This window comes from Bemisia tabaci, chromosome 7 (genome assembly GCF_918797505.1).
Source record: "Bemisia tabaci chromosome 7, PGI_BMITA_v3".
In the NCBI taxonomy this organism is placed as follows: Eukaryota; Metazoa; Arthropoda; class Insecta; order Hemiptera; family Aleyrodidae; genus Bemisia; species Bemisia tabaci.
Window position 1 is genome coordinate 16,832,735 of NC_092799.1, and position 20,560 is coordinate 16,853,294.

The 20,560-nt window shown below is 37.9% G+C and overlaps 1 protein-coding gene across 9 annotated transcripts in view; it reads left to right on the plus strand.

Annotated features, from left to right (window-relative positions):
- Ten-m (teneurin transmembrane protein Ten-m) overlaps positions 1-20,560 on the plus strand; it is a 709,737-nt gene that overhangs the window by 676,147 nt on the left and 13,030 nt on the right. For 4 of the 9 annotated variants that reach the window (XM_072302525.1, XM_072302526.1, XM_019040131.2 and 1 more), the window contains 15 exons: positions 4,475-4,651; positions 5,219-5,297; positions 5,810-6,009; positions 9,888-10,268; positions 11,958-12,235; positions 12,500-12,719; positions 13,387-13,581; positions 13,849-14,167; positions 14,461-14,687; positions 15,008-15,215; positions 16,417-16,443; positions 18,030-18,246; positions 18,593-18,769; positions 19,153-19,388; positions 19,772-20,436. In XM_072302525.1, the coding sequence (XP_072158626.1) occupies positions 4,475-4,651; positions 5,219-5,297; positions 5,810-6,009; positions 9,888-10,268; positions 11,958-12,235; positions 12,500-12,719; positions 13,387-13,581; positions 13,849-14,167; positions 14,461-14,687; positions 15,008-15,215; positions 16,417-16,443; positions 18,030-18,246; positions 18,593-18,769; positions 19,153-19,388; positions 19,772-20,436 (3,606 nt within the window). Of the gene's footprint in view, positions 1-4,474; positions 4,652-5,218; positions 5,298-5,809; positions 6,010-7,772; positions 7,941-9,887; positions 10,269-11,957; positions 12,236-12,499; positions 12,720-13,386; positions 13,582-13,848; positions 14,168-14,460; positions 14,688-15,007; positions 15,216-16,416; positions 16,444-18,029; positions 18,247-18,592; positions 18,770-19,152; positions 19,389-19,771; positions 20,437-20,560 lie in introns of all 9 variants that reach the window. The other 5 variants (XM_072302522.1, XM_019040132.2, XM_072302523.1 and 2 more) reach the window with 5 other exon arrangements.

Sequence of the window (20,560 nt, forward strand, 5' to 3'; positions counted from 1 at the left end):
TTATCGATGTTTTTAAGGGTCTGGACTCTAGATCCAATGTGTTTTTTTTCCAGTGCCCCGAAACCTCTCAAAATTTTTGACGGACTTCAATACTTCATTATAATGAAAAATTCAACGATTTTTCACCACCCTGGCATCATCGACAGCGTGCTACTCCGGTATGCTCCCAATACTTTCCCCGCCCCTCTTCCCCATCGCTCTGAACCCTCTCGGCCGACCGTCTATTTATCTTCCCATTAAGTGTAGGCAGAGTCGAATGAGTGCGAATCACCGGAAGGGGGAAGGGGGGATGAGGGGGCGCCGAGGGAGGGGGGGCGACCTGTGCTGGTGATTAGTCGCACCGCGTGATGGCGATTGGTCAACCCCTAAATGATTGATGATGCACCAAAACAGGGATTCGACGTGGGTCAGTGTCCAGTAGTCGTGGCCCGTCTGGAAACCCCGGCCCGCGACATGCCCATTATCGACAGCTCGTCGAACGAGCTTGATCGACAAAAAACTCATGAGAGGGCTTTGTCCATTGAGATACTTCATTCCCCCGGAGTCTTTGAGATTTGGACGTATTTATGCTAAAAGAAACTATGTCCATAGGTTTTACGTACGACATAGTTCCTTTTAGCATAAATACGTCCATTTTAAAGTCCATAGAGTGACACATTTGGCGTATTTTTTGTTTCCGAAATTCGGAGGTGTTGGAAACAATGTAAATATTGTTTTCTGTCGGCCTAAGATCGTCCAAAGCATCTATTAGCTGAAAAACCGTTGCTAGAAAGCTAAAAAAATGTATCCGCAAGACGTCAGGATAATCCGACATTGAACTTCTGAAATTTGCTCGTGCTAAAGCAAGTCCAATAAACTTTTCTCCCCCCATTTTCAAGCATTTATGATAAAAATCTCTCTCGAGAAGTATTTTTATACTCATCGCACCTACATATTAAGCAAAAAGTCACCAAACGTTGACCACCAAGTAACATAAGGTTTACACTTCAATGAAGTATTGATTCAACAGAACTAATCATCACCCTTTTTGCGCTGACTGTCCGTTCGTTTCTCCTTCGGATTGGTTAGCTGCAACACGTGATACAGTGTCACTCGATCGGACAACCGCTACGCGAATAGTTATTTACCAATCCTCAAACTCAATGGCGGGACGGTGAAGAGACCACGTCGACAACTATGAAATGAACACGGAACTCTTTTTAAGGGCCAAAATAAATCAAAATAAAATAACAATCCGCACGGGATAAGAGCTTATCTCGATTTTCCGCCGTGAAGTCTTGGGGGAAGCGCGGGGGTGGGGGCGCGAGGGTTAAACTCTTATTTCCTGCGGGGCAAGCGGGGGTTGTGAGGGGTTTTGTTGCTTTTTCTCCGTGTATTCAATCTTGGGGGATCGATGGTGTTAATTTTTCGTCTTTCTCATCTTGGGCCCTGCCAGCTAGGAAGCTGTGCTGCCGGCTGTAACGCTTAATTTTCTTCATTTTAACGCGCTAACAGTTTTAAATGACTAAGATAAATGTTTTTTTTTTTTTTTATCGTTGTGCAATTAGTGACCATAAGATGAGCATCATAATGCCATGTGTCAATACTTAGTGTATTTCTACGGAATACTTGTAGGAGGCAAAATTGACACGAAAAGGGCACAGACACATGGCTAAGTGTTTCCAAGTCTTTGTGTTTGATGCTAAATATAAATATTATAAAAATAATGGTGCACCCCCAAATTTTGTGAGAAAGCAGCGCAACCATAGCGCACTTGCCGGAAACGCCTTTACTTGCCCAACTTTCACAACTTGTTGAAAAAAATAATAACAATGATACATATTCATAAAACTAATAATTTTTAAAAGTTTAAAAGTCGTCCCTACGTAAAAAGGGCGAATAATTAAAGTTCACGAACTTGATGTAAAATTTTGTGAGAAGAAAAGGAGGTAAAAAAATCAAGTGATCTGGATTCGTTGCGGGGTTTTTTTTTTTGTCACGGATACGAATGAAAGGTCCTTTCTAGCAATGTTTCACAACCTTCTTACAAATTCTTAACAATTTTTTCCTCCTCCCAAACTGATTGCGATGGACGCACGGATCGTAAGACAGTATGTTGGAGCTTGATGCTGAATTTTCAACGCACATTGGCCAGGGTGTCTACAAGTCCGGAAAGTCCGGAAATAGTACTGATTTTTCCAGGGCGGTCTGGAAGTACTGAAAAAGTGCGGAAATTTTGCAAGAAAGTCTGCATGGAATATTTTCGTTTTTGTCGCAATTCGAGCGGGAACTTCTAATGTTTTAAATTTTTCGAATTTCGTCAGTTGAAGGTATTGGAAAAATACTGCATTTTTCTGTTGTGGAGGTACAGAATCTCTTGGGAATGTACTGAAAAAGTACTGTAAAAGAACTGTTTTTGCCAGCCTGTTATAGTAGACACCCTGTTGGCAAAAAAAAAAAAAAAAAAAAAAAAAAAAAATAAATAAAAAAATAAAAAAATAAAAAAATAAAAAATAAAAAAATAAAAAAACCCAACATACTGAATTTTCGTCTGCTTCTCGTCGTGTGCCCTCAAGACAACTTTCATCGCCACAGATCTGAAGACTCAAATTTCGAGCGAATCGGCAACGTTGCCCGCAAGCTGACGCAAAGATATTCCCGATAAATTCAGACGCCGGCTCCGTTCCCTGATTATTATCTGGGTATTATTTACTTTGATGTTTCTGTTTATTACCGGCCGACGATGCGATTGGAAAAACAAAAGTTTTCCCCGACCCCGTCCCCCTCCTCCCGTCACCGCGGACGCCGCCGCTGAGGTGGGCGTCTATCTTTTTTATCTCGGCTCCTCTGCATCGCCCCCCCCCCCCCGCCCGCCTCGCCTGTCAAACTTTCAATCTTAATCAGCTTTGCGGGGGTCCTCGTTCTTCAAAAGAAAATTCCGCGCACCCGGAACTCGAACCTCCACCGCGCGCCGAGGGTGGAAACAGGAGGGGGAAATATTTTAAATTAAGTGAAAAGTTGGATTTCGCTCCTGGGTCGAGGGCTGGCTGGAGGGCCGAAAGAGGCCGAAAGAGGCTCGTTTCGAGGGCTTGGCCCTGTCTCATCGGTCGGTGGTGGCGGTTTACTGCCGTGCCAAGGAAAAACGTCGTATGAGCCTCCAGGCGCTGTCAAATTTCCTATAGAAAATTGCAAGTTTTCGGGAAAATTTGTATTTTTTTTTCCAATTTTTCGGATAATTATGTTCGCAATTTCACCAAAAGTCCCTGAAAGGGCCGAAAGAGGCCCAAAAGAGGCTCGTTTCGAGGGCTGGAGGGCCGAAAGAGGCCAAAAGAGGTTCGTTTCGAGGGCTTGTCCGTGTCTCATCGGTCGGTGGTAGTGGTTTTCTGCCGTGTTAAGGAAAAACACCGTATGAGCCTCCAGGCGCTGTCAAATTTCCTTTAAAAAATTGCGAGTTTTCGGGAAAATTTGTATGTATTTTTCTGCCGATTTTTCGGATAATTTTGTTCGCAATTTCACCAAAAGTTCCTGAAAATTCCAAGGGAAAATATCCATAGCTTTCCTCAAAAATAAACTTTTTATCGAAGGAATTTTGGCAACTCTCCAATGTTTATACGGCGTTTTTCCTTAGCTCGTTAGTATCTATTCTCGGAAGGTCGCCACTCATCAGTAACGATCAGAGTTGAACGTCGGATGGACCGAGAAGGGATGCATATCCGTGGATAAAGTCGAAAAATGCGCGCCTTCAATTATTGTCAAGTTGCAAAGCGCAAAGTGCAAAACTACGTATCTCCAGTGCGGCATTTCAAAATCTCCGTTCCAATTTCATTTCGCTCGAAGAGTAATTAACCGACATTCATAGCAGAATAATAGAGAACAAAAACAGAGAAGACAAAAAACCAAGAAGTTATAACAAATTTCGTTGAATAGTTTTCCAAAGAAAATGTTAAATATGACAGGAAGTCTGCAACGTTGCAAACGGAGATGCGTGGTTTCGCTCTCTGACCACCAAAATCTTCACTCATATTGTATTTTTTAAAAGGGAAACTAACCTGCAGTTCATCTTGAATGCTGTGAATTCTCTGAAATCACTAGAGAAAATTCAGTGAAAACTGAACTCATAGATGTCCAAGACTTTTTTTCTAAACGCGAAGTCCCAAGTTGGGTCAAATTGACCCATACTCAAGTATATTAATTTTTATTGTTTTTGAAAGTAAGAAATACTTCTTTCTGAAACTTTTTAGGAGCCCTTAAGCACAACTTCAAAGACACATGGAATGAACCAACACCATACGGAATTAAAGTAAGAGCAGATGTTCGATGACGGCGCAGAGATACAACTATTCGTGCTTGATGGATGTCCGTGTTGCGTCTGCCAAATTGAAGGCGCGATGAGTTCATTTTTAAATCAGTCTTAACACTTATGTATGGCAAAGTTTTTGTCTCTCCTTGCTCTTAACATTATTCTCATGGTGAATTTCAATTTTTGTTGTTGCAGGATGTCTGTTGGATCCTCATCCTCCTGATGTGCCTCCCAGAAATCCGACCATGAATCGTCTCCCCGTTCGTCTGGGGGACATCCCCCTTCCTCACACACATCACACAGACCTAGATGACGATTTTGAACCGTCATGCATTGTCAGAACGCCCTCCGGCAATGTCTACATACCAGCAGGTAATGGCTTCAACAGTTCTGCATCAGTCTTAAACATTCCAGTTCATCATCTTTCCCTGAGGATAGAATAAAACTGCATTCATTAGATTCCGTCACTCACAGTTCGCCTTGCATTTTGAAGATAGGCAACTTATTAGACTTGTCAATACTGCCACTAACATTAATGGAAAAAATATTTTAAATGCCTGTTGTGTCATTCTGTCAATCGCTTATTGATTCAAATCTGTCCACTTTTAGCTCGTTAACATACGTGGGTATCTTGACAATCCTGATGTACAACAGGCAATTTCGTTCATTTTTCTACATGCCATTAGTCATTACGTTCATTGATTTGTTTAAAAAAAAAAACCGACCCAAGAAAGTGCGTTGGCATCAGTGGCTCAACAATAAATATCCTCCAAATTTAAATTTTACATCAAACCACAACAAATCCACGTGTGCACTAGTGCACTAAAATCTAAAAATTATGTGACAAAATAAAAGAAGACATAGTATTTATTTGTTCAACTAGCTCAGTTAGTTCAGTTAGTTTCGATGCTAAGTAATTGTCAATCCTTCGTTTTTCAGATGTGCCGAAAAACCCTTTGGATTATAAATCCAACACTTCTTGTTGTAGTCCGTCTAAAGAACTTTCAAAAAATGATAGGTAAGTTTCCATATCATGCATTCCTTTATCATAAAGAGGGATATTTTAGGGCTGGCTCCCATTAATTTCTCTCTCCTCTAATTATTTATTTATTTTACTCACCAAAGACCTCAATAAAGTGTAGATGAATACGTTAATCTGGTAGAACTTGGTATTTCTTCATGTTATGTTAATGTAACTTAATTAAGTCTATTGTTCATGAAATTTCTGCGCCCATGAAATGGGAAATTTAATGTTCCATTACAATCTTATTGTTTTTGGAGGCTGATACCAAGTATACTGAATGGCATGTTGTGCCCTAGATGGTGTTTAACTAAATATTTTAAATGAATTTGGCTTCTATGATTATTATTCTGATTTCTATGTCCTGCCAGAACACGGATTACTTAGGATTAATTTTGCATGGTCTTTCGCCAGTTTGAAGTGATCAGTATCTCTTTAGAAACTCTTAACATACTGTCGAAGATTTTTGTCTTTGTAAAATTGTTTAACAGATCTTACCCTTTTTTCAGGAATAATTTGGGTTACGGGCATCCTGTACATGTACAGCCCGTTAGAAACAACTTACGTAGGCCAACATCAACACATCATTTCCCACCTCCTCGATTTCAGTTCCAAAAAGGATTTGCATCAAGGTGTTCATGGAAATGCACAGCTGTTGTATTCATTCTTCTCTCTTTAGTTTTAACTGCCACTTTAGCCTATATGACATGTAAGTATTCAAACCTGCTGTTTCATGTTTTTTTCATTTGATAGGTAACAAACTAAAGAGTCGTAATTGTATAATAATGTTAATAGTATCCATAAATAATACCTATCTCTGGCTTGACATTCATCCATAGCGCATCTATGAGACTTGCAAATGTTTCCTGTAGTTCTATGATAGTGTAATAACCGGAATGAACTCTGGCAGTCTGATTATTGGATGTCTGTTAACATTTTGTCGCAACAAAAATAGGCTAAAATGAAGTACCGAATATTATTCAATTGAATCTGGTAATCTTCTTGTTCATTGTGAATCTTGGATGTGGCAATCAGCTTGCAGAATTTATTTTATAAACAACCATAAATATCTCTTGAGGAGCTATAACATTGTATCATAGTTACGACTCTTTAGTGCGGGAAAGAATATCAGGCATCTTCTCAAAATTCATTTGCTCACTTCATCATCATCGGTATAAAAAACATTCCTCATTGTGCACCATAGCTTGAGCTATCAGCCCTAGTTTAGCTGTTAAACTTACCAAGGTGTATAAGGGAATAATATGTGTGCTTCTAACGCTACTTAATGATACCTACCTTAAGTATCTCATTTTAAAAAGAAAATGTTTCAATCTGCATTTATGCAACTGTTCTGTCCATTGGCTAGTCATGAAACTTAGTCGGTGTTTGTTCAATGTTACGTTTAAAGATAAATAACATTAAAAGAGAACTTACATATCGATTTTAGTGCTATTGGCAACCGAGGCAAGAGAGGATTATAAATGGGTCTTTTTCCTTTATTTGTGTTTCCAATAGCATCTAAGTTCTGTTGTTTTTATCAGAGAGGGTTTTCTAAATACTCAGGTGGATGTCTGTATTCACTCAATAAATTTTAAATATATTTTCACCTAGAGAACTTACTGGTTCGAGTTCAAAATTAAAATGTCTAATTTAAATAATGAACTTAGCTACCTCAGTTAATTATAAAGTTATTAATCACTCACAATTCTAAAATTTCTTACATCTCCCAATTTTGAGTAGGTATGGAATCATTTTCTCCAACCGTAATGTTCAGATTCCTGCAACACATAAAATATTTTAAAATATCACCCACGCTAAGCAGAAGTAACACTCGAATTCTGCTCAATTTGCTCCTTGGTCTATATGAAGGCTTAACAGTGTTTCAGATAAGCCATCTTATGCTTAAAGTCCCATTCTGTTAAGGGCTAAAAATGAACTAGTACCTTTACTCAGCAGAGCAAAAAATTATTATATTTTATTTTTTAATGTTTCTGTTCACTCGTCCTGTGAAGGCCTATCGCATTACTCTCATCGGAATTACACAGTGCATTGCTTATCAGCACAGTGCTTTAAAATGGACAGATATTCAGTACAGCTTCCACCAATTAACACTCTTTTAAGTTTACATAATATGCAGTCAAAGTCACTCTACTTTTGAAGAGCATTCATTTTAAAGATTTTTCCCCACCAAAAATATTCTTTTAATCCTAAGTCTTAAGGAACTTTCAACAACAAACTTTTGTTTGAAAGCATGTATTTCATATAATTTAAACTAGACAGAATTTTTCAAAATGAGATAAGAGTGTAAACACATTATTTTTTTTTCCATCATCGTGAAATAATTTTCTTTTTTCTAATAAGACTATCTTCATGAAAGACTTTGACTGTATAGTTTTAGGATAATATTTTCGAACCTATTCCCTTACTAAAACTGCTTGTGAATGCTGTTAACGCTTATCATTTTATTTCCAGTGGCAAACATATTGCATTGGTCTTATGAAAGTACAAAGGCGTGTACAGTTCTAGTCAATGAGGAAAGTAGCGAATCATTAGCTAAAATTCTTCCCGATGCTGGAATTAACAGGAATACGTCAGTCAGTCGACCTAAACCATCTGCGACTCCAGCCTCCAGTCTTGGAGGTATGACAAAATACCATGTGAAGCGTAGAAAGCGAAGTAGTGGTTTGGACGTAGAGCATGCTCTTAATTCACACGCATCTCGTAGTGAACCTCCTTTCGACTTCTCTGAACCCACTAACCCCTCACCCCCTCCAACCCAAAATACTCTGGAAATTTCCACAGTAAATGACCAAGAGGAAGGACCCGTTGGCCATCTGAGTTTAATGGAATTCGAAAGTGCAAATCTCTTTTCGGAGACTGAGAATCTTGAAAAAACTTTTCAAAGTAATGAAGTTAGTGCAACTGACAGGGATGAACCTCAGCATGAAAGTCTCCATCCAAATCCTGTACATGATTCTAGTTTTGTAACTGAATATCTACCGAAAGATGGAGGAATCGAGGAGATCGAGGAATCGACGTCTCCGTCAGTAATTGATGATATTTTAGACTTACAAGTGTCACCATACTCTTCTCCCAATACTTTAGTATCTGTTAACAGCAGTCAAATTTTGGAACCTAATGAGGCAGATAATCTTGAATCAGAATCTAGCCTTTTAAAAGGAGGGATGGTTAGAGTGGACAGTGATTTTGAGCCCCAAATTCCTCCTCCCCTCATCTCAGCAGGGGAATTCGTGCCCAGGCCGGAATTTTTGACTTCTCATGTAGTTGCACCAGTAGTTGATGTAGAAATGCATGACAGTAGTTCGTATTCACCTCAGCATGATAACATAATTTTTAATAACTCTACTATTCTAATTAACACTTTACCTTCTTCATATGCTTCTTCAACACAAGAATCGGTGATTGGACTCTCCGTGGTGAATGGTTCCTCTATTTCATCTACTAACACTTCTAATAACATCTCTGATGGGGAAATCTTTCATTCTTTGACCAGCAATCAAGTAAAGTCACAGAATATACAAGAAAATATGACAGTTCTAGGACAAGAGGAGGTTCTCACGGATTTTACAGTGATCCCAAGTTTTGAAAGTCTAGAGAAAACCATGAAAGCCTCAAGAATTTCAGAAGAGGAAGCAGAGAGTCTTCCTTCATTCTTGGATAATCATGAAGGTTACACAGATCAGTCAGAAATAATGAATGATGAGTCTTTTGTCAATTCCGAGCCAGTCTCGAAGCCATTTTCCTTTGAGCCTTTAAATGAGAAGTTTGATTTGTCTGATACCCTGTACAGGGTTGAGAACTCTGATGAAAATTCCATTCAAAAAACTGATGATCGAATGAAATCAAGTGATGCCAACAACACAGACTTTAAAATTTTGACGAACAAAATTTTAAATGAGGAAAGCGATGCCCAGAGAGCTGAAGAAAAAAATGCGACGAAAATCCCTAATAATATGACGAATGAAATTCCTCAAGAAGGAAGTATACACGCAGACAGAGTAAAAAATATATCAGAATCTCTAGAAGACATTTTATCAAGCATCCACAATGTATCCATGCAGATACCTATGAACATTACCGTTAAGAACAGTAGCACCACTCCACTAAATTCTACTAACAAAAATGTGTACTCGGTGCATGGAAACATCAATACTTTGCATGAAACTGAACCTGTCTTAACAACCACCAGCGAAACAGAAATAAGAAAGTCTGGACCTGTGATAATCAATGAGGCTGAATCTGGGCGAGTGTTCATAGACGTTACTCTTTCATCAGGGAACGATTTGACCCCGAAGACACCATTTTATACTTTAACGCTCTCAGTTCCGACAGCCCCAAATTCTTTACCACCAAAGTTGGAATTCACAACTCAGGCGAGTGATAGCACTGAAACCATCAGGATGGAAGAGGAAAAAAAACTTAGTCCAGACCAGAAAGAGTTTTTGAGCAGCACAGAAAGTGCAACAATCGAAAACAGCAGCTCACCTTCTGAAAGCCAGTGTTTTTGCCCTTGCACTTCTGAAAGCAATCCAAGTATGTCAATAATTACTGAGTCCTCGTTTACAGGGATTGAAGATGGCTTCACAGACAAAACGGCCGCTCCTCTAACAGTCAAAAACGCGCCGCATTTAAGCAATAGCTCCGATCCGTCAGTAGGAAATCATTCGTCTAAAGAATACTCAGTTCAAGAAAATAGTTCAGAAGTGTCGGAAAATCCTTCGATTGAAATTAAACCTTTCCTTGAACTCTCCTCTACCTCAAGTAGCGTTCCCTCCTCAATTGTCACACTTCCTTACGAACCCAAAATCGAAATGACATCTGAACTGAATCAAGATTACGAAGACTCTGAACCAACCGAGATTGGGTCAGCAACGTCAAAGTTCACTGTCGAAGATAACCAGGTGGCATGTCCAACAGCTCCACCTCCTCTTATTCTAGTCCAAGAAGGTAAATTTAGTATTCTAATTCTAATATCCTTCCCCTACAGGGTCTATCAAAGGACTGGCAGATAAGGCTCATCGGCCTAAAACTACCGAACATGTTCTCTCTTTTCAGTTTTATTTTAGCGCAGGCTAAACACAGTAATGTGTTGAAACATTGACTCTTGGCAGAGTTAATGATGCTTAAGATCGAGTAAAGTTGATCTACCTGCTGCAAAGAAATAGAAATAAAAAATTGTCTTCTTTTCCATTTAATCAATGCCAATCCATAAAATCCAACTCAGGAGTTAGCTTCAGAATTGTTAAAATTTCTTCAAATTTCACATGAAATTTTAAAGAGAACACATGCTATGTAGTTTGTGCTACCGTTTTGACTAAGTCCACTGACCCTTTCTCTGAAATGAATGGAAGGTTACTACTGGAGGCAGAATTTGTCTGCCGCCTGTAATAATGTTTCTCAGATTATTATAATCAACAAAAAGAGATCATTTTTAGGAAGCAATAAATAAAAACGTTCTAATTGATTAGAATTCCACGAAAAATGTACAAGAATTGCAACATATTCCCTCCATTGAACATTTTTTAAGGGCTGATAAGGTAAATAAGAACCCTTTCTGAATTTTGCAGACGAATTACAAGCCCTTAAGTCATGAAGCTGAAACTCAAAGATTTTCTTCAAAGCTCATTCATTTTGCATAGCAAATTAAAAGAGACTTTTCTCTAACTCCATAAGTTGTTGTTCTAGCTGGGTAAAAATGTTAGTTTCTCCTGCGCTTAGTTTTGCGTAGATAATTTTGAATTTGATATTGATAGTGGCAGTGCAAGATTGCGTTATTGAGCCTCTTACCTGCATGGAACACACCCTTAATGCATGGTTCAGCTAGCTGGTGTGGTTCTGGATTTTTAAGCATTTTCTCACCTCTATTTTGTATCGTGCCAATGTTTGTGTCGTCCAAGATTTTTACTGTGATGTTTTGTCCAAGTTTCTAGTAATATCCATTTGGAATAGTTTTGGTGGTTGGCTCTTAATCACAGCTTGTTTAAAAATTTGATTGCCCTTGCTAGTTTTCATTTTTTCATTTTTTTATTGGATGTTTTCGTCGGATGCCATCATAGTATGTATTATGCACTATCTTGCTCCATTATGCCATTTTATTTAAACATTCGTTTGCAAAAATTAAACCAGGCAGTCATTGTTTTCTTTTTTATTAAAAAACCAGTACTTACCAGTACTTTACTTATATTGCTCCTGCAGTTTTGACAACTTTAAATTGAGCGGAATGTAAACTCGTTGTTGGTGTGAAGAAGTCATACTGGTTTCTGATAAAAAATAAGAGCCAAAAGTTTTAAGGATTGAAACCATGCAGCAAAGAATGTTTCAGTGTTATTACTTTTACTAGACTAATTCATCTGAAGCTGAATGAGGAAAGCAGAAGAAAAAATGACAGAGAAGCAATATTCTACTTTAAAGCCGCATGTATCTCATGTGTGCAGCTTATATTTTTGCCACCGTAATTGGTGGCTTTTTTTTTGTCAGTTCTCTCAACTGCATCAAGCATCTATAATAAAGTTGAAATTCGGTGTAAATAAAGAGAATTTGAGTCAGCTTCAAATTTAGTGCACTATCATCTATTGTGCAGACAAAAAAGTTTCCCTCTTCCTCATGTCATAATAACATCAGTCAATATTTTTTTAGGTACAAAAACATTTCCAGCAAGGTCGTTTCCTCCAGACGGTACAACGTTTGCTCAGATCTCAATCGGCCTAAAACTATCCAACGAAATCCCCCCGTATGGCTATTGGAACATGCAATTCTACCAGTCAGAAGCAGCTTACATCAAATTTGACTTCAACATTCCAAGAGGGGCAAATATTGCCATGTATGCCAGAAGAAATGCCTTACCAACCCACACACAATATCATTTTCTGGAGGTCTTAAGTGGCTATAAAGCGAGACTCACAAGAGCATCACATGTAAGTTGTTTTTTTTTTTTTTTTTTTTTTCAACCGCTTGCAGTAAAATTTCCAAGACAAGACATTTACTCTCTCTTTTCTTGCAAATCTGGAGCGAGGATATTTTTACTTTTCGCTCATTATGCCTAACTTGAAATTTTTCTAACACATTGTAATTACATACATACATCTCTCTTCCACTGATCAGCCAATCAGGTGCTTTCCCTGTCAACTTTCATTTTCAATTTCTCCTAATCATCGTTTTTGCATCTGTCCTGTCCACAGCAGACAAGCGTGAAGAAAGAAATAATGCATTACTTGGAACCAGGCCATTGGTTTTTGTCTCTGTACAATGATGATGGTGATGCGCAAGAAGTTATTCTGGTTGCCGCAGTCTCCGATGAGCTTACAAAGAGTTGCCCTGGTGGTTGCAATGGCAAAGGACAGTGTTTAATGGGCCGGTGTCAGTGCACGCCTGGATTCGGTGGAGAAGACTGCAGTGAAAGTAAGTTAATTGTGGGAATCAGCCTCAAATCAGTTTTCAACCTGATAAGTAACTTATCTACTTAATACAAGGTACAATAAAGATCGAATTGTTCTTGAAAAGTAAATAGGCTGAACCTGTTGTAGATTTTCCGATTTGTCCTGTCACAACACTCAAATATTAACAGTGAATCATTTGCTTTGAAGTCTGTAAATTCAAAACCATTATTGACTGAAGAGCCATGCAAAGGGTGAACCCAAAGAATAATTTAAAATGAGGCTTGGGCATCAACCATGACGAACAGGAAAGGGGACTTTTCAAGACATCGTAGGTACTTTTTTCTTCTGTCAAAATAAAAAAATTCAACGTGAATCCAATAAATTGAATTTTTGCTAAGTTTGCGAGAGGCAAAGATGGAAGTTTTTTGACGAAGATAAGAAGTTTTACTTTAGCATGTAGACCTAGAATGTTTAAAATGACAGCAAAAAATGAATGTAAACTTTTGACGTGTTCACCGCCTATTTTTGTCAAAATATCCACGTTCATGCTGTGGAAAAGTGAAATTTTTACATACCACTCGAAGCTCCTTCCTTCATATTTGACAGAGAGTTTAGCATGAAAAGCTATTAAATTATATTTTGTAATGTTACTGTGAGTAATATTTACTGATCAAACGTTATGATTTCAGGTGTTTGTCCAGTATTGTGTAGTCAAAGAGGAGAATACGTCAACGGTGAATGTCAGTGTAATCCAGGGTGGAAAGGCAAAGAATGTAACCTTCGTCACGATGAATGTGAGGTTCCCGACTGCAACGGACATGGGCACTGCTCAAATGGAAAGTGCGTGTGCGCTCGAGGATTCAAGGGCAAATTTTGCGAAGAGGGTGAGTCATGGAATACTTTTTTCTTTACTTATTGTGTACAAAACATATTGACTGGACCATAATTTTACAGTATTGGCTATAGAAGTGGCCCTGTTGAATCATTTTAATATACTTAAAGATCTTAGTTTGGAATTTGGCTTGTGCTAGATTCATGGTCTTAAAAATTTGTCGTTCGCCCTACATTTCTGATCGTTCATAGTTATTGAAAGTATTTGTCGATTGGTGGTTACATTCCCATGTAATTTATTTTAAATTTTGAATTTCCAGCCGATTGTCCCCATCCAACTTGCTCTGGACATGGTTTCTGCATAGCTGGCCAGTGTGTCTGCAAGAAAGGCTGGAAAAGTGTCGACTGCAGTGAAATGGATAAGGATGCACTCCAGTGTTTGCCTGACTGCTCAGGACATGGCAAATTCGACCTTGAGACCCAGTCGTGCATCTGCGAAGCAATGTGGTCTGGTGAAGATTGCTCCAGAGAGTTGTGTGACTTAGATTGTGGACTAAACGGTCACTGTGTCGGGAACACCTGTCAATGCAACCCAGGCTGGACAGGAGATTTTTGTAATCAGAAACTCTGCGATTCTAGGTATGTCCAATGTGTAGTTTTGTTCTATTGTCGCTCAAATATTCAGAGGGCTCCAAAAATTTCATCATCATATTGAAATTCAGAAACCAACTTCTGGTTGACTAAGAGATCCCTGGCCCTTCAATTTAAGCTAAATTTTAAAAAATTGTATAGATAATCCAAAAAATGTCATCGACATATTGCTTGTCAAGAGGACACTCAAAGAAATGCTTCAATTAAAACTTTGTCTAAAACAGTTTTATTTTCTTATGCACTACAGCTGCTGTAACAACTTTGCATCTTAATATTTTCAGGTGCAATGATCACGGTCAATGCAAAAACGGGACTTGTCTTTGTGTTACCGGCTGGAATGGAAGACATTGTACCCTTGAGGGCTGTCCCAACAGCTGCTCAGGGCACGGACAATGTAGAGTCAACTCTGACAGCCAATGGGAGTGTAGGTGCTCTGACGGATGGGATGGAAAAGATTGCAGTGTTCTTCTCGAACAGAATTGTGGAGATGGAAGAGATAACGACAAAGGTAAGCGATAACAGTACGTTTTTAAGCTCTAAGTGCTCTTGAGTGCCACTCAAACTTTGTTGCAATTCAATACTGTTGAGAAAATAGCTGTTGATTTTAAAATGCAGCCAGCACAAATATATATTAATTCAAAGGTATACCTGATTAATGGTAGAATATTTGAATGTTTCAACCAACAGCCAAGCTTATTGTCTTTCTGTCAAAAGTTGGAATTCATTTCCGCATAGTCAAAATATTATCAAGATAAAATGAGGGAAAAAGTGTTACGAGTGTTTGAATAAGTGATTAAATATTTTACCATGAATTTTTCAATTCTACAGATGGTCTAATGGACTGTGAAGATCCTGAATGTTGCTCTAATCACCTGTGCCGAAGTAGCCAGCTCTGCGTTTTAGCTCCCAAACCCATTGACATTTTGTTGAGGAAGCAGCCGCCAGCTATTACTGCCTCATTCTTTGAGAGGATGAAATTCTTAATTGAAGAAGGAAGCCTTCAAAACTATGCAAAGCAGGAGAATTTCAATGAAAGGTAAATACTTTGATTCATTTAATTTTCTTTCCTTGTGAGTGAAAATCACTTTATCACTTTTACGGTGGCAAATTGCGGAGGCTCTATGTATGTAAACCCTCAAACTAAAAGGAGATCGCAACTTGAGGAACTCAAACCAAATGAAAGTACTTTGAAACTCTCTTTTAGGTTGATGGGTATCATTTTATACAGCCTTCAATTAAATTTTGGAAATGAAACTTCAAGAAAGATCCCCTCTTTCGTTTCCACTCTACAATTTTGCAGTACGTGGGAGAAGTGATGGTTTTTTTAACCTTTTTATTTTTCTCTTTAATCTGTTCAGTTCTTTCTTTCCCGTTTTTTATTTATGTCTCTCTCTCCTGTTCCGATCTTCGAAGGACATCTATTTCTTAGTCCAAACTGTAACATAGAATATTCATTTTTTTTCCTCTCATACTCTGATTCTAAATCGTCAAAGTGATGTCATCTCTATGCGGTGTTGTGCCCCTTGTGAATTTCATCCATGTTTCACCCCACCAATCGAGTGATTGTATGTTGTGTTCATTTGTGTTTTCAGTTCAAATTTTCTCTGTAGATTTGATAAAATATCGTATTTTCTCTTGTGAGCACCAAAAAAAATTTAAAACTTACAAATTTTATATAATTAGCCCCAACTTGGTCTATTTTAGTTTTCGGCTACGATTTTCTCTTTTTTGAGCTTAGGAGCTCTCCTCACATTTGAATCAAAATATTATATTTACATTGGTAATCTTGGTGCGCAACTTATGCTGAGGTGAGCAATCTTTCACTCCACAGATTATTTGAACTGAATTTCCTCTTCGCCAGAAGTTTGTGTGATTGTGAGTCACTCAAGATCTTTTATTTTTTACTCAACCTAAAAATCAATGTCATAATTGGTTAAGACTTCATTCATAATGAAAAATTCTTCCAGATTTATCGATCATAACTTTTAAATTTGAAGAGCTGAGGATTTGATGTACCTATCAGGCTTCATGGAAAAGTCTCATTTTTTTTAAACAATTTTTTTTTTCTTTCTGCCAATAAATTTCTGTCTCGAGTTATCGATGTAAAATTAAGCTCTGCTAAGCAAGCATTAATCTGTGGAAGAACTTTTAATTGTTGAAAATGTTAAAATACTTTCTTGGTAAAATTGATTGATAAAAGGCTAACGGATAATAACGTATGTCTTAACGCTGCTCAGTGTTTTTTGGAACTACTTCAATGCAAGGTAAGGATGCATAAAATGGTACCGTCAATTTATTTGACCTCTCCAAATTACCTCACACGTTCTCCCTTTTACTCATTTTACCATCAAATCTCCTCTCATTATTTTTTTCCCCTCCATTCAATCCTTATAAAGGACCATAAGTTCTCCATGAATTCATCAATTGTTTAGGGTCTGTAATCTAAAATTACTTTTTAAATCTATCGCACAAAATCCCTGATGGTAGGATTTCTTTTTTCTATTTTTGCTCCTAAAATGATTCTGAGGATCCTCACAAGTGTTACTTTCAAAGATGAACTAGCATATGAAACTCATTTCTAGGATCGTCAATTACGTTTTTCCTCAGAAAAGTAAATATGTACTTTGAACTATTAATAGCTCACAACAAAATTTTGCGTCACATTATCAATTCATGAGGTTCGTTTCTATGTTTCCTTTGCTTACGGAATTAAATCAGAAGAATTGATGAAGGAAATTCATTTATAGTATTTTTTAAACCCCTGTTCCCCTCATCTGAAGTATATCCTCTATCTTAGTTACCCTCAGTAGTTTTTTTTTTTTTTTTGTTTTTTTTTGTTAAAAGCATTTTCTCCCCTTCATTACGTAGTTTTATTCATAAAATATCTCTTGTCAGTCTTTACATTTCAGTCTCTCCAGTAGTTGTGTGTGTATTTATATGTGTAAGCATGCGTATGTTGTGTTTTATGTTCTCCCACCCCTCCTTTTGTCTTGTTTTACATGTTTGCTTCTTTTCTGTAATCTCATTCTTTTTTTCCCATTGTATCATATGCAAAGAGAAATTTTCAAAACATTGTTTTTTTTTTATTCTCAGCCCCAATTGGTAGTTGATCACTGTTTCACACCGAGAAATTTATATCACTTTTTTCAGCAGTATTCTTGCACCAAATAGCAGCCCAGAACCCTTATGCAAAGCCACGAGGGGGAGGGGGGGACTGACAATTTGACCGAAATGTCAATTCAATTTTGCTTTTCCTTCCTGTTCTCATGGAAATAATCTGTGAGGGGTTAAAGTGTTGTGTCGTAAAATTTCTGGGATTTTTTGTCGTAAATCCAAGTTGAATTTCCGCTTTAATAAATTTTAAAAATTTAAAAAGCTGAATTTTCTGAATGATCCCCTCCCTGGATCCACCATCTTTAGGCATTCCCTTTCCACCTAACATTGGGGCTATGAATGATCCTCCCCCTGGAAATATCACGGTAGCTACACGGATGCAAGATTTTTACTGTTTGCTGCACTTAATGTCTCCATTTTTAAGGGCAGTAAATTATTCGATCTCATATTCTCCACCTCTCTCGAGGATAAAAGCATGAACACTCAAATAGTAATAACGGTCACAAGACGAGTAACCATCTTACCATGGAAGCTGTGTTTCATGAAAACTTGCTCACATCCTGCAATGACTCCTGATAATATCTAATCTTTTTTTCACTGTTTGCAGCAGAATATGTTCACAGCGTATGCATTCAAAATATCACCTCCGGAATAGATAATTCCTCGTGCTCAGTCTAACTCGTTTGATTTTTATATTGTTTCTTTTTTTCTCATGATGTTTGATTTGTCTTTACAGTCGATCAGCAGTGGTTCGAGGTCGCGTGGTCACTCAAATGGGGATGGGCCTCATGGGTGTACGAGTGAGTACAAGTATCCCCTTGGAAGGCTTTACGTTGACTCGAGATGATGGATGGTTTGATATTTTAGTCAATGGTGGAGGTGCGGTCACTCTCCAGTTCGGGCGCAGTCCGTTCAAGTCGCAAAGCCGTATCATCAATGTCCCATGGAATGAGGTAAAACAACAGTTTGTCCTCCTGGTTCTTTACTTGATTTAGGTAGCTTTTACCTCTAATATTTCACCTTGTCTGGAATATGATTGGACATTGTAATTTGCTAATGAATACTAGCGGAAAAATAGCTCCTAAGTTTCTGATTTTTCTTACATTTTTAACAAAGAAAAAAAGATCGAAAAGATTGCCATCTCATCCTAGATATAACCATTGGCATTCAACATAAATTTATTTTAATTTTAACACTCAATTAACGAAGAAGTACTCTTTAACCTTTTACCGTTTTAATCCTCCTTTTAAATAACTTGATTCAGCAAATTTCTCATTTTTGTTTTATTTCATTCTTCAGGTTGTTATCATCGATACAATTGTTCTGCAAATGGGAGACGAAAAAGCTGTGAGCACCATATCATCTTCTTGTAAGGTTCATGATTACGACCTCATGAAACCTGTTGTTTTAGCGACATGGAAACACGGCTTCCAAGGAGCGTGCCCAGATCGGAGCTCTATCTTGGCAGAATCGCAGGTTTGTATATTTGACATCCTAGAATAAACGTAAAGACTCTAGGAAAAATGAAGGAAATGAAATAAATATGAAACTGTAGTGCATTCTCCTTAAAGTAAAAGTAGTTTTGGACAAAATGAATAAATTTATGTAGGTAAAAAAAGTCATAAGTAGTTATAAAATTTCTTAACAATTTGGTATGAGGAGTTATCTTCAGCAGCAACTTTTTTTTCATCATTCCATACTGATTAATTAGGAGATACATATCAGTCTATTCAAGATAAGTCTATTTAGATAAATCTATTTTGTACTAATGTTTTCTTTGTACAAAGTAGAAAAAAAAAACTGATTAATGTGATTAAATTAAAGTGATTAATTTCTCCTGTGTTATTTCCTCTTTTCAGGTTGTGCAAGAGAGTTTCCAGATCCCAGGCACTGGTCTCAATTTAATCTATCACAGTTCCCGATCTGCAGGCTACCTCTCAACAATTCAGCTTCAACTCACACCTGAAACCATTCCTGATACCCTGCAGTTGATCCACTTGCGCATCACGATTGAAGGAATTCTTTTCGAAAAAACTTTTGAAGCTGATCCTGGCATCAAATTCACATACGCATGGAACAGATTAAATGTTTACAGGTAGGCTGAAACTAAACTTATGTCCTGAGTAAATTTGAAAAGAAAACACAGAAACTAACTGGTTGCGCCAACTCAGATTTAAAATATCAGTCAAAACAAAAGATCATTCATGCACAGTGCAACAAGAGAAATTTCAAATATGAGCTCTTTTCTGACTTGTAAAAGTCTTCTTTCAACTTACAAAAGAACAGTAGTGTCATTTTCTCCATTTGGAAATGATCGTTCACTGCAATCATTGTCGTAAAATCTTTGTTTTCTAAGTCGTTGATATTGTTTAACTTTGACAAGGAGCCTTTTAAGAAGCTTTTAAATATCCAACTGTTGTTACTTCCTATTGGTTGATTAGTTCGCCATTCTTAATGCAGATTGCTTAATTTTTCCAGGCAACGGGTGTATGGAGTCACAACAGCTCTGGTGAAAGTCGGGTATCAGTACAAAGATTGCCGAGACATCATGTGGGATGTGCAAACAACCAAGTTAAGCGGCCACGACATGAGCATTTCCGAAGTAGGAGGTTGGAATTTAGACATCCACCACCGCTATAATTTCCATGAAGGAATCCTGCAGAAAGGAGATGGCTCAAACATCTACTTAAAACACAAACCCCGCATCATCAAAACAACCCTCGGAGATGGACACCAACGTCCGTTCGACTGCTCGACTGAATGCGACGGCACAGCTGGCACCAAACAACGGTTACTCGCACCAGTTGCTCTTGCTGCTGCCCCTGACGGCTCAATATTTGTTGGTGATTTCAATCTGATCCGGAGGATCATGGTAGATGGAACAGTCAAAACTGTAGTGAGACTCAATGTGACGAGAGTCTCTTATCGGTATCATATCGCATTGAGTCCTTTGGATGGCACTGTGTATATCTCGGATCCAGAATCTCATCAAATACTGAAAATTCGCGATCCGAATGATTTTTCAAATCCCGATCACAACTGGGTTCCAGCTGTTGGATCCGGGGAAAGATGTTTACCAGGAGATGAAGCTCATTGTGGAGATGGAGCACTAGCAAGGGATGCTAAACTTGCTTATCCGAAAGGTTGGTTTATTTTAGTTTACAGTTGTGTACTGTTGTATTACTACCACTTGTATCACTGATTCGACAAAACGAATTCCTTCATTTCACATCAAATTCTTTGTAGTGTCTTAATTTAAAAATATGC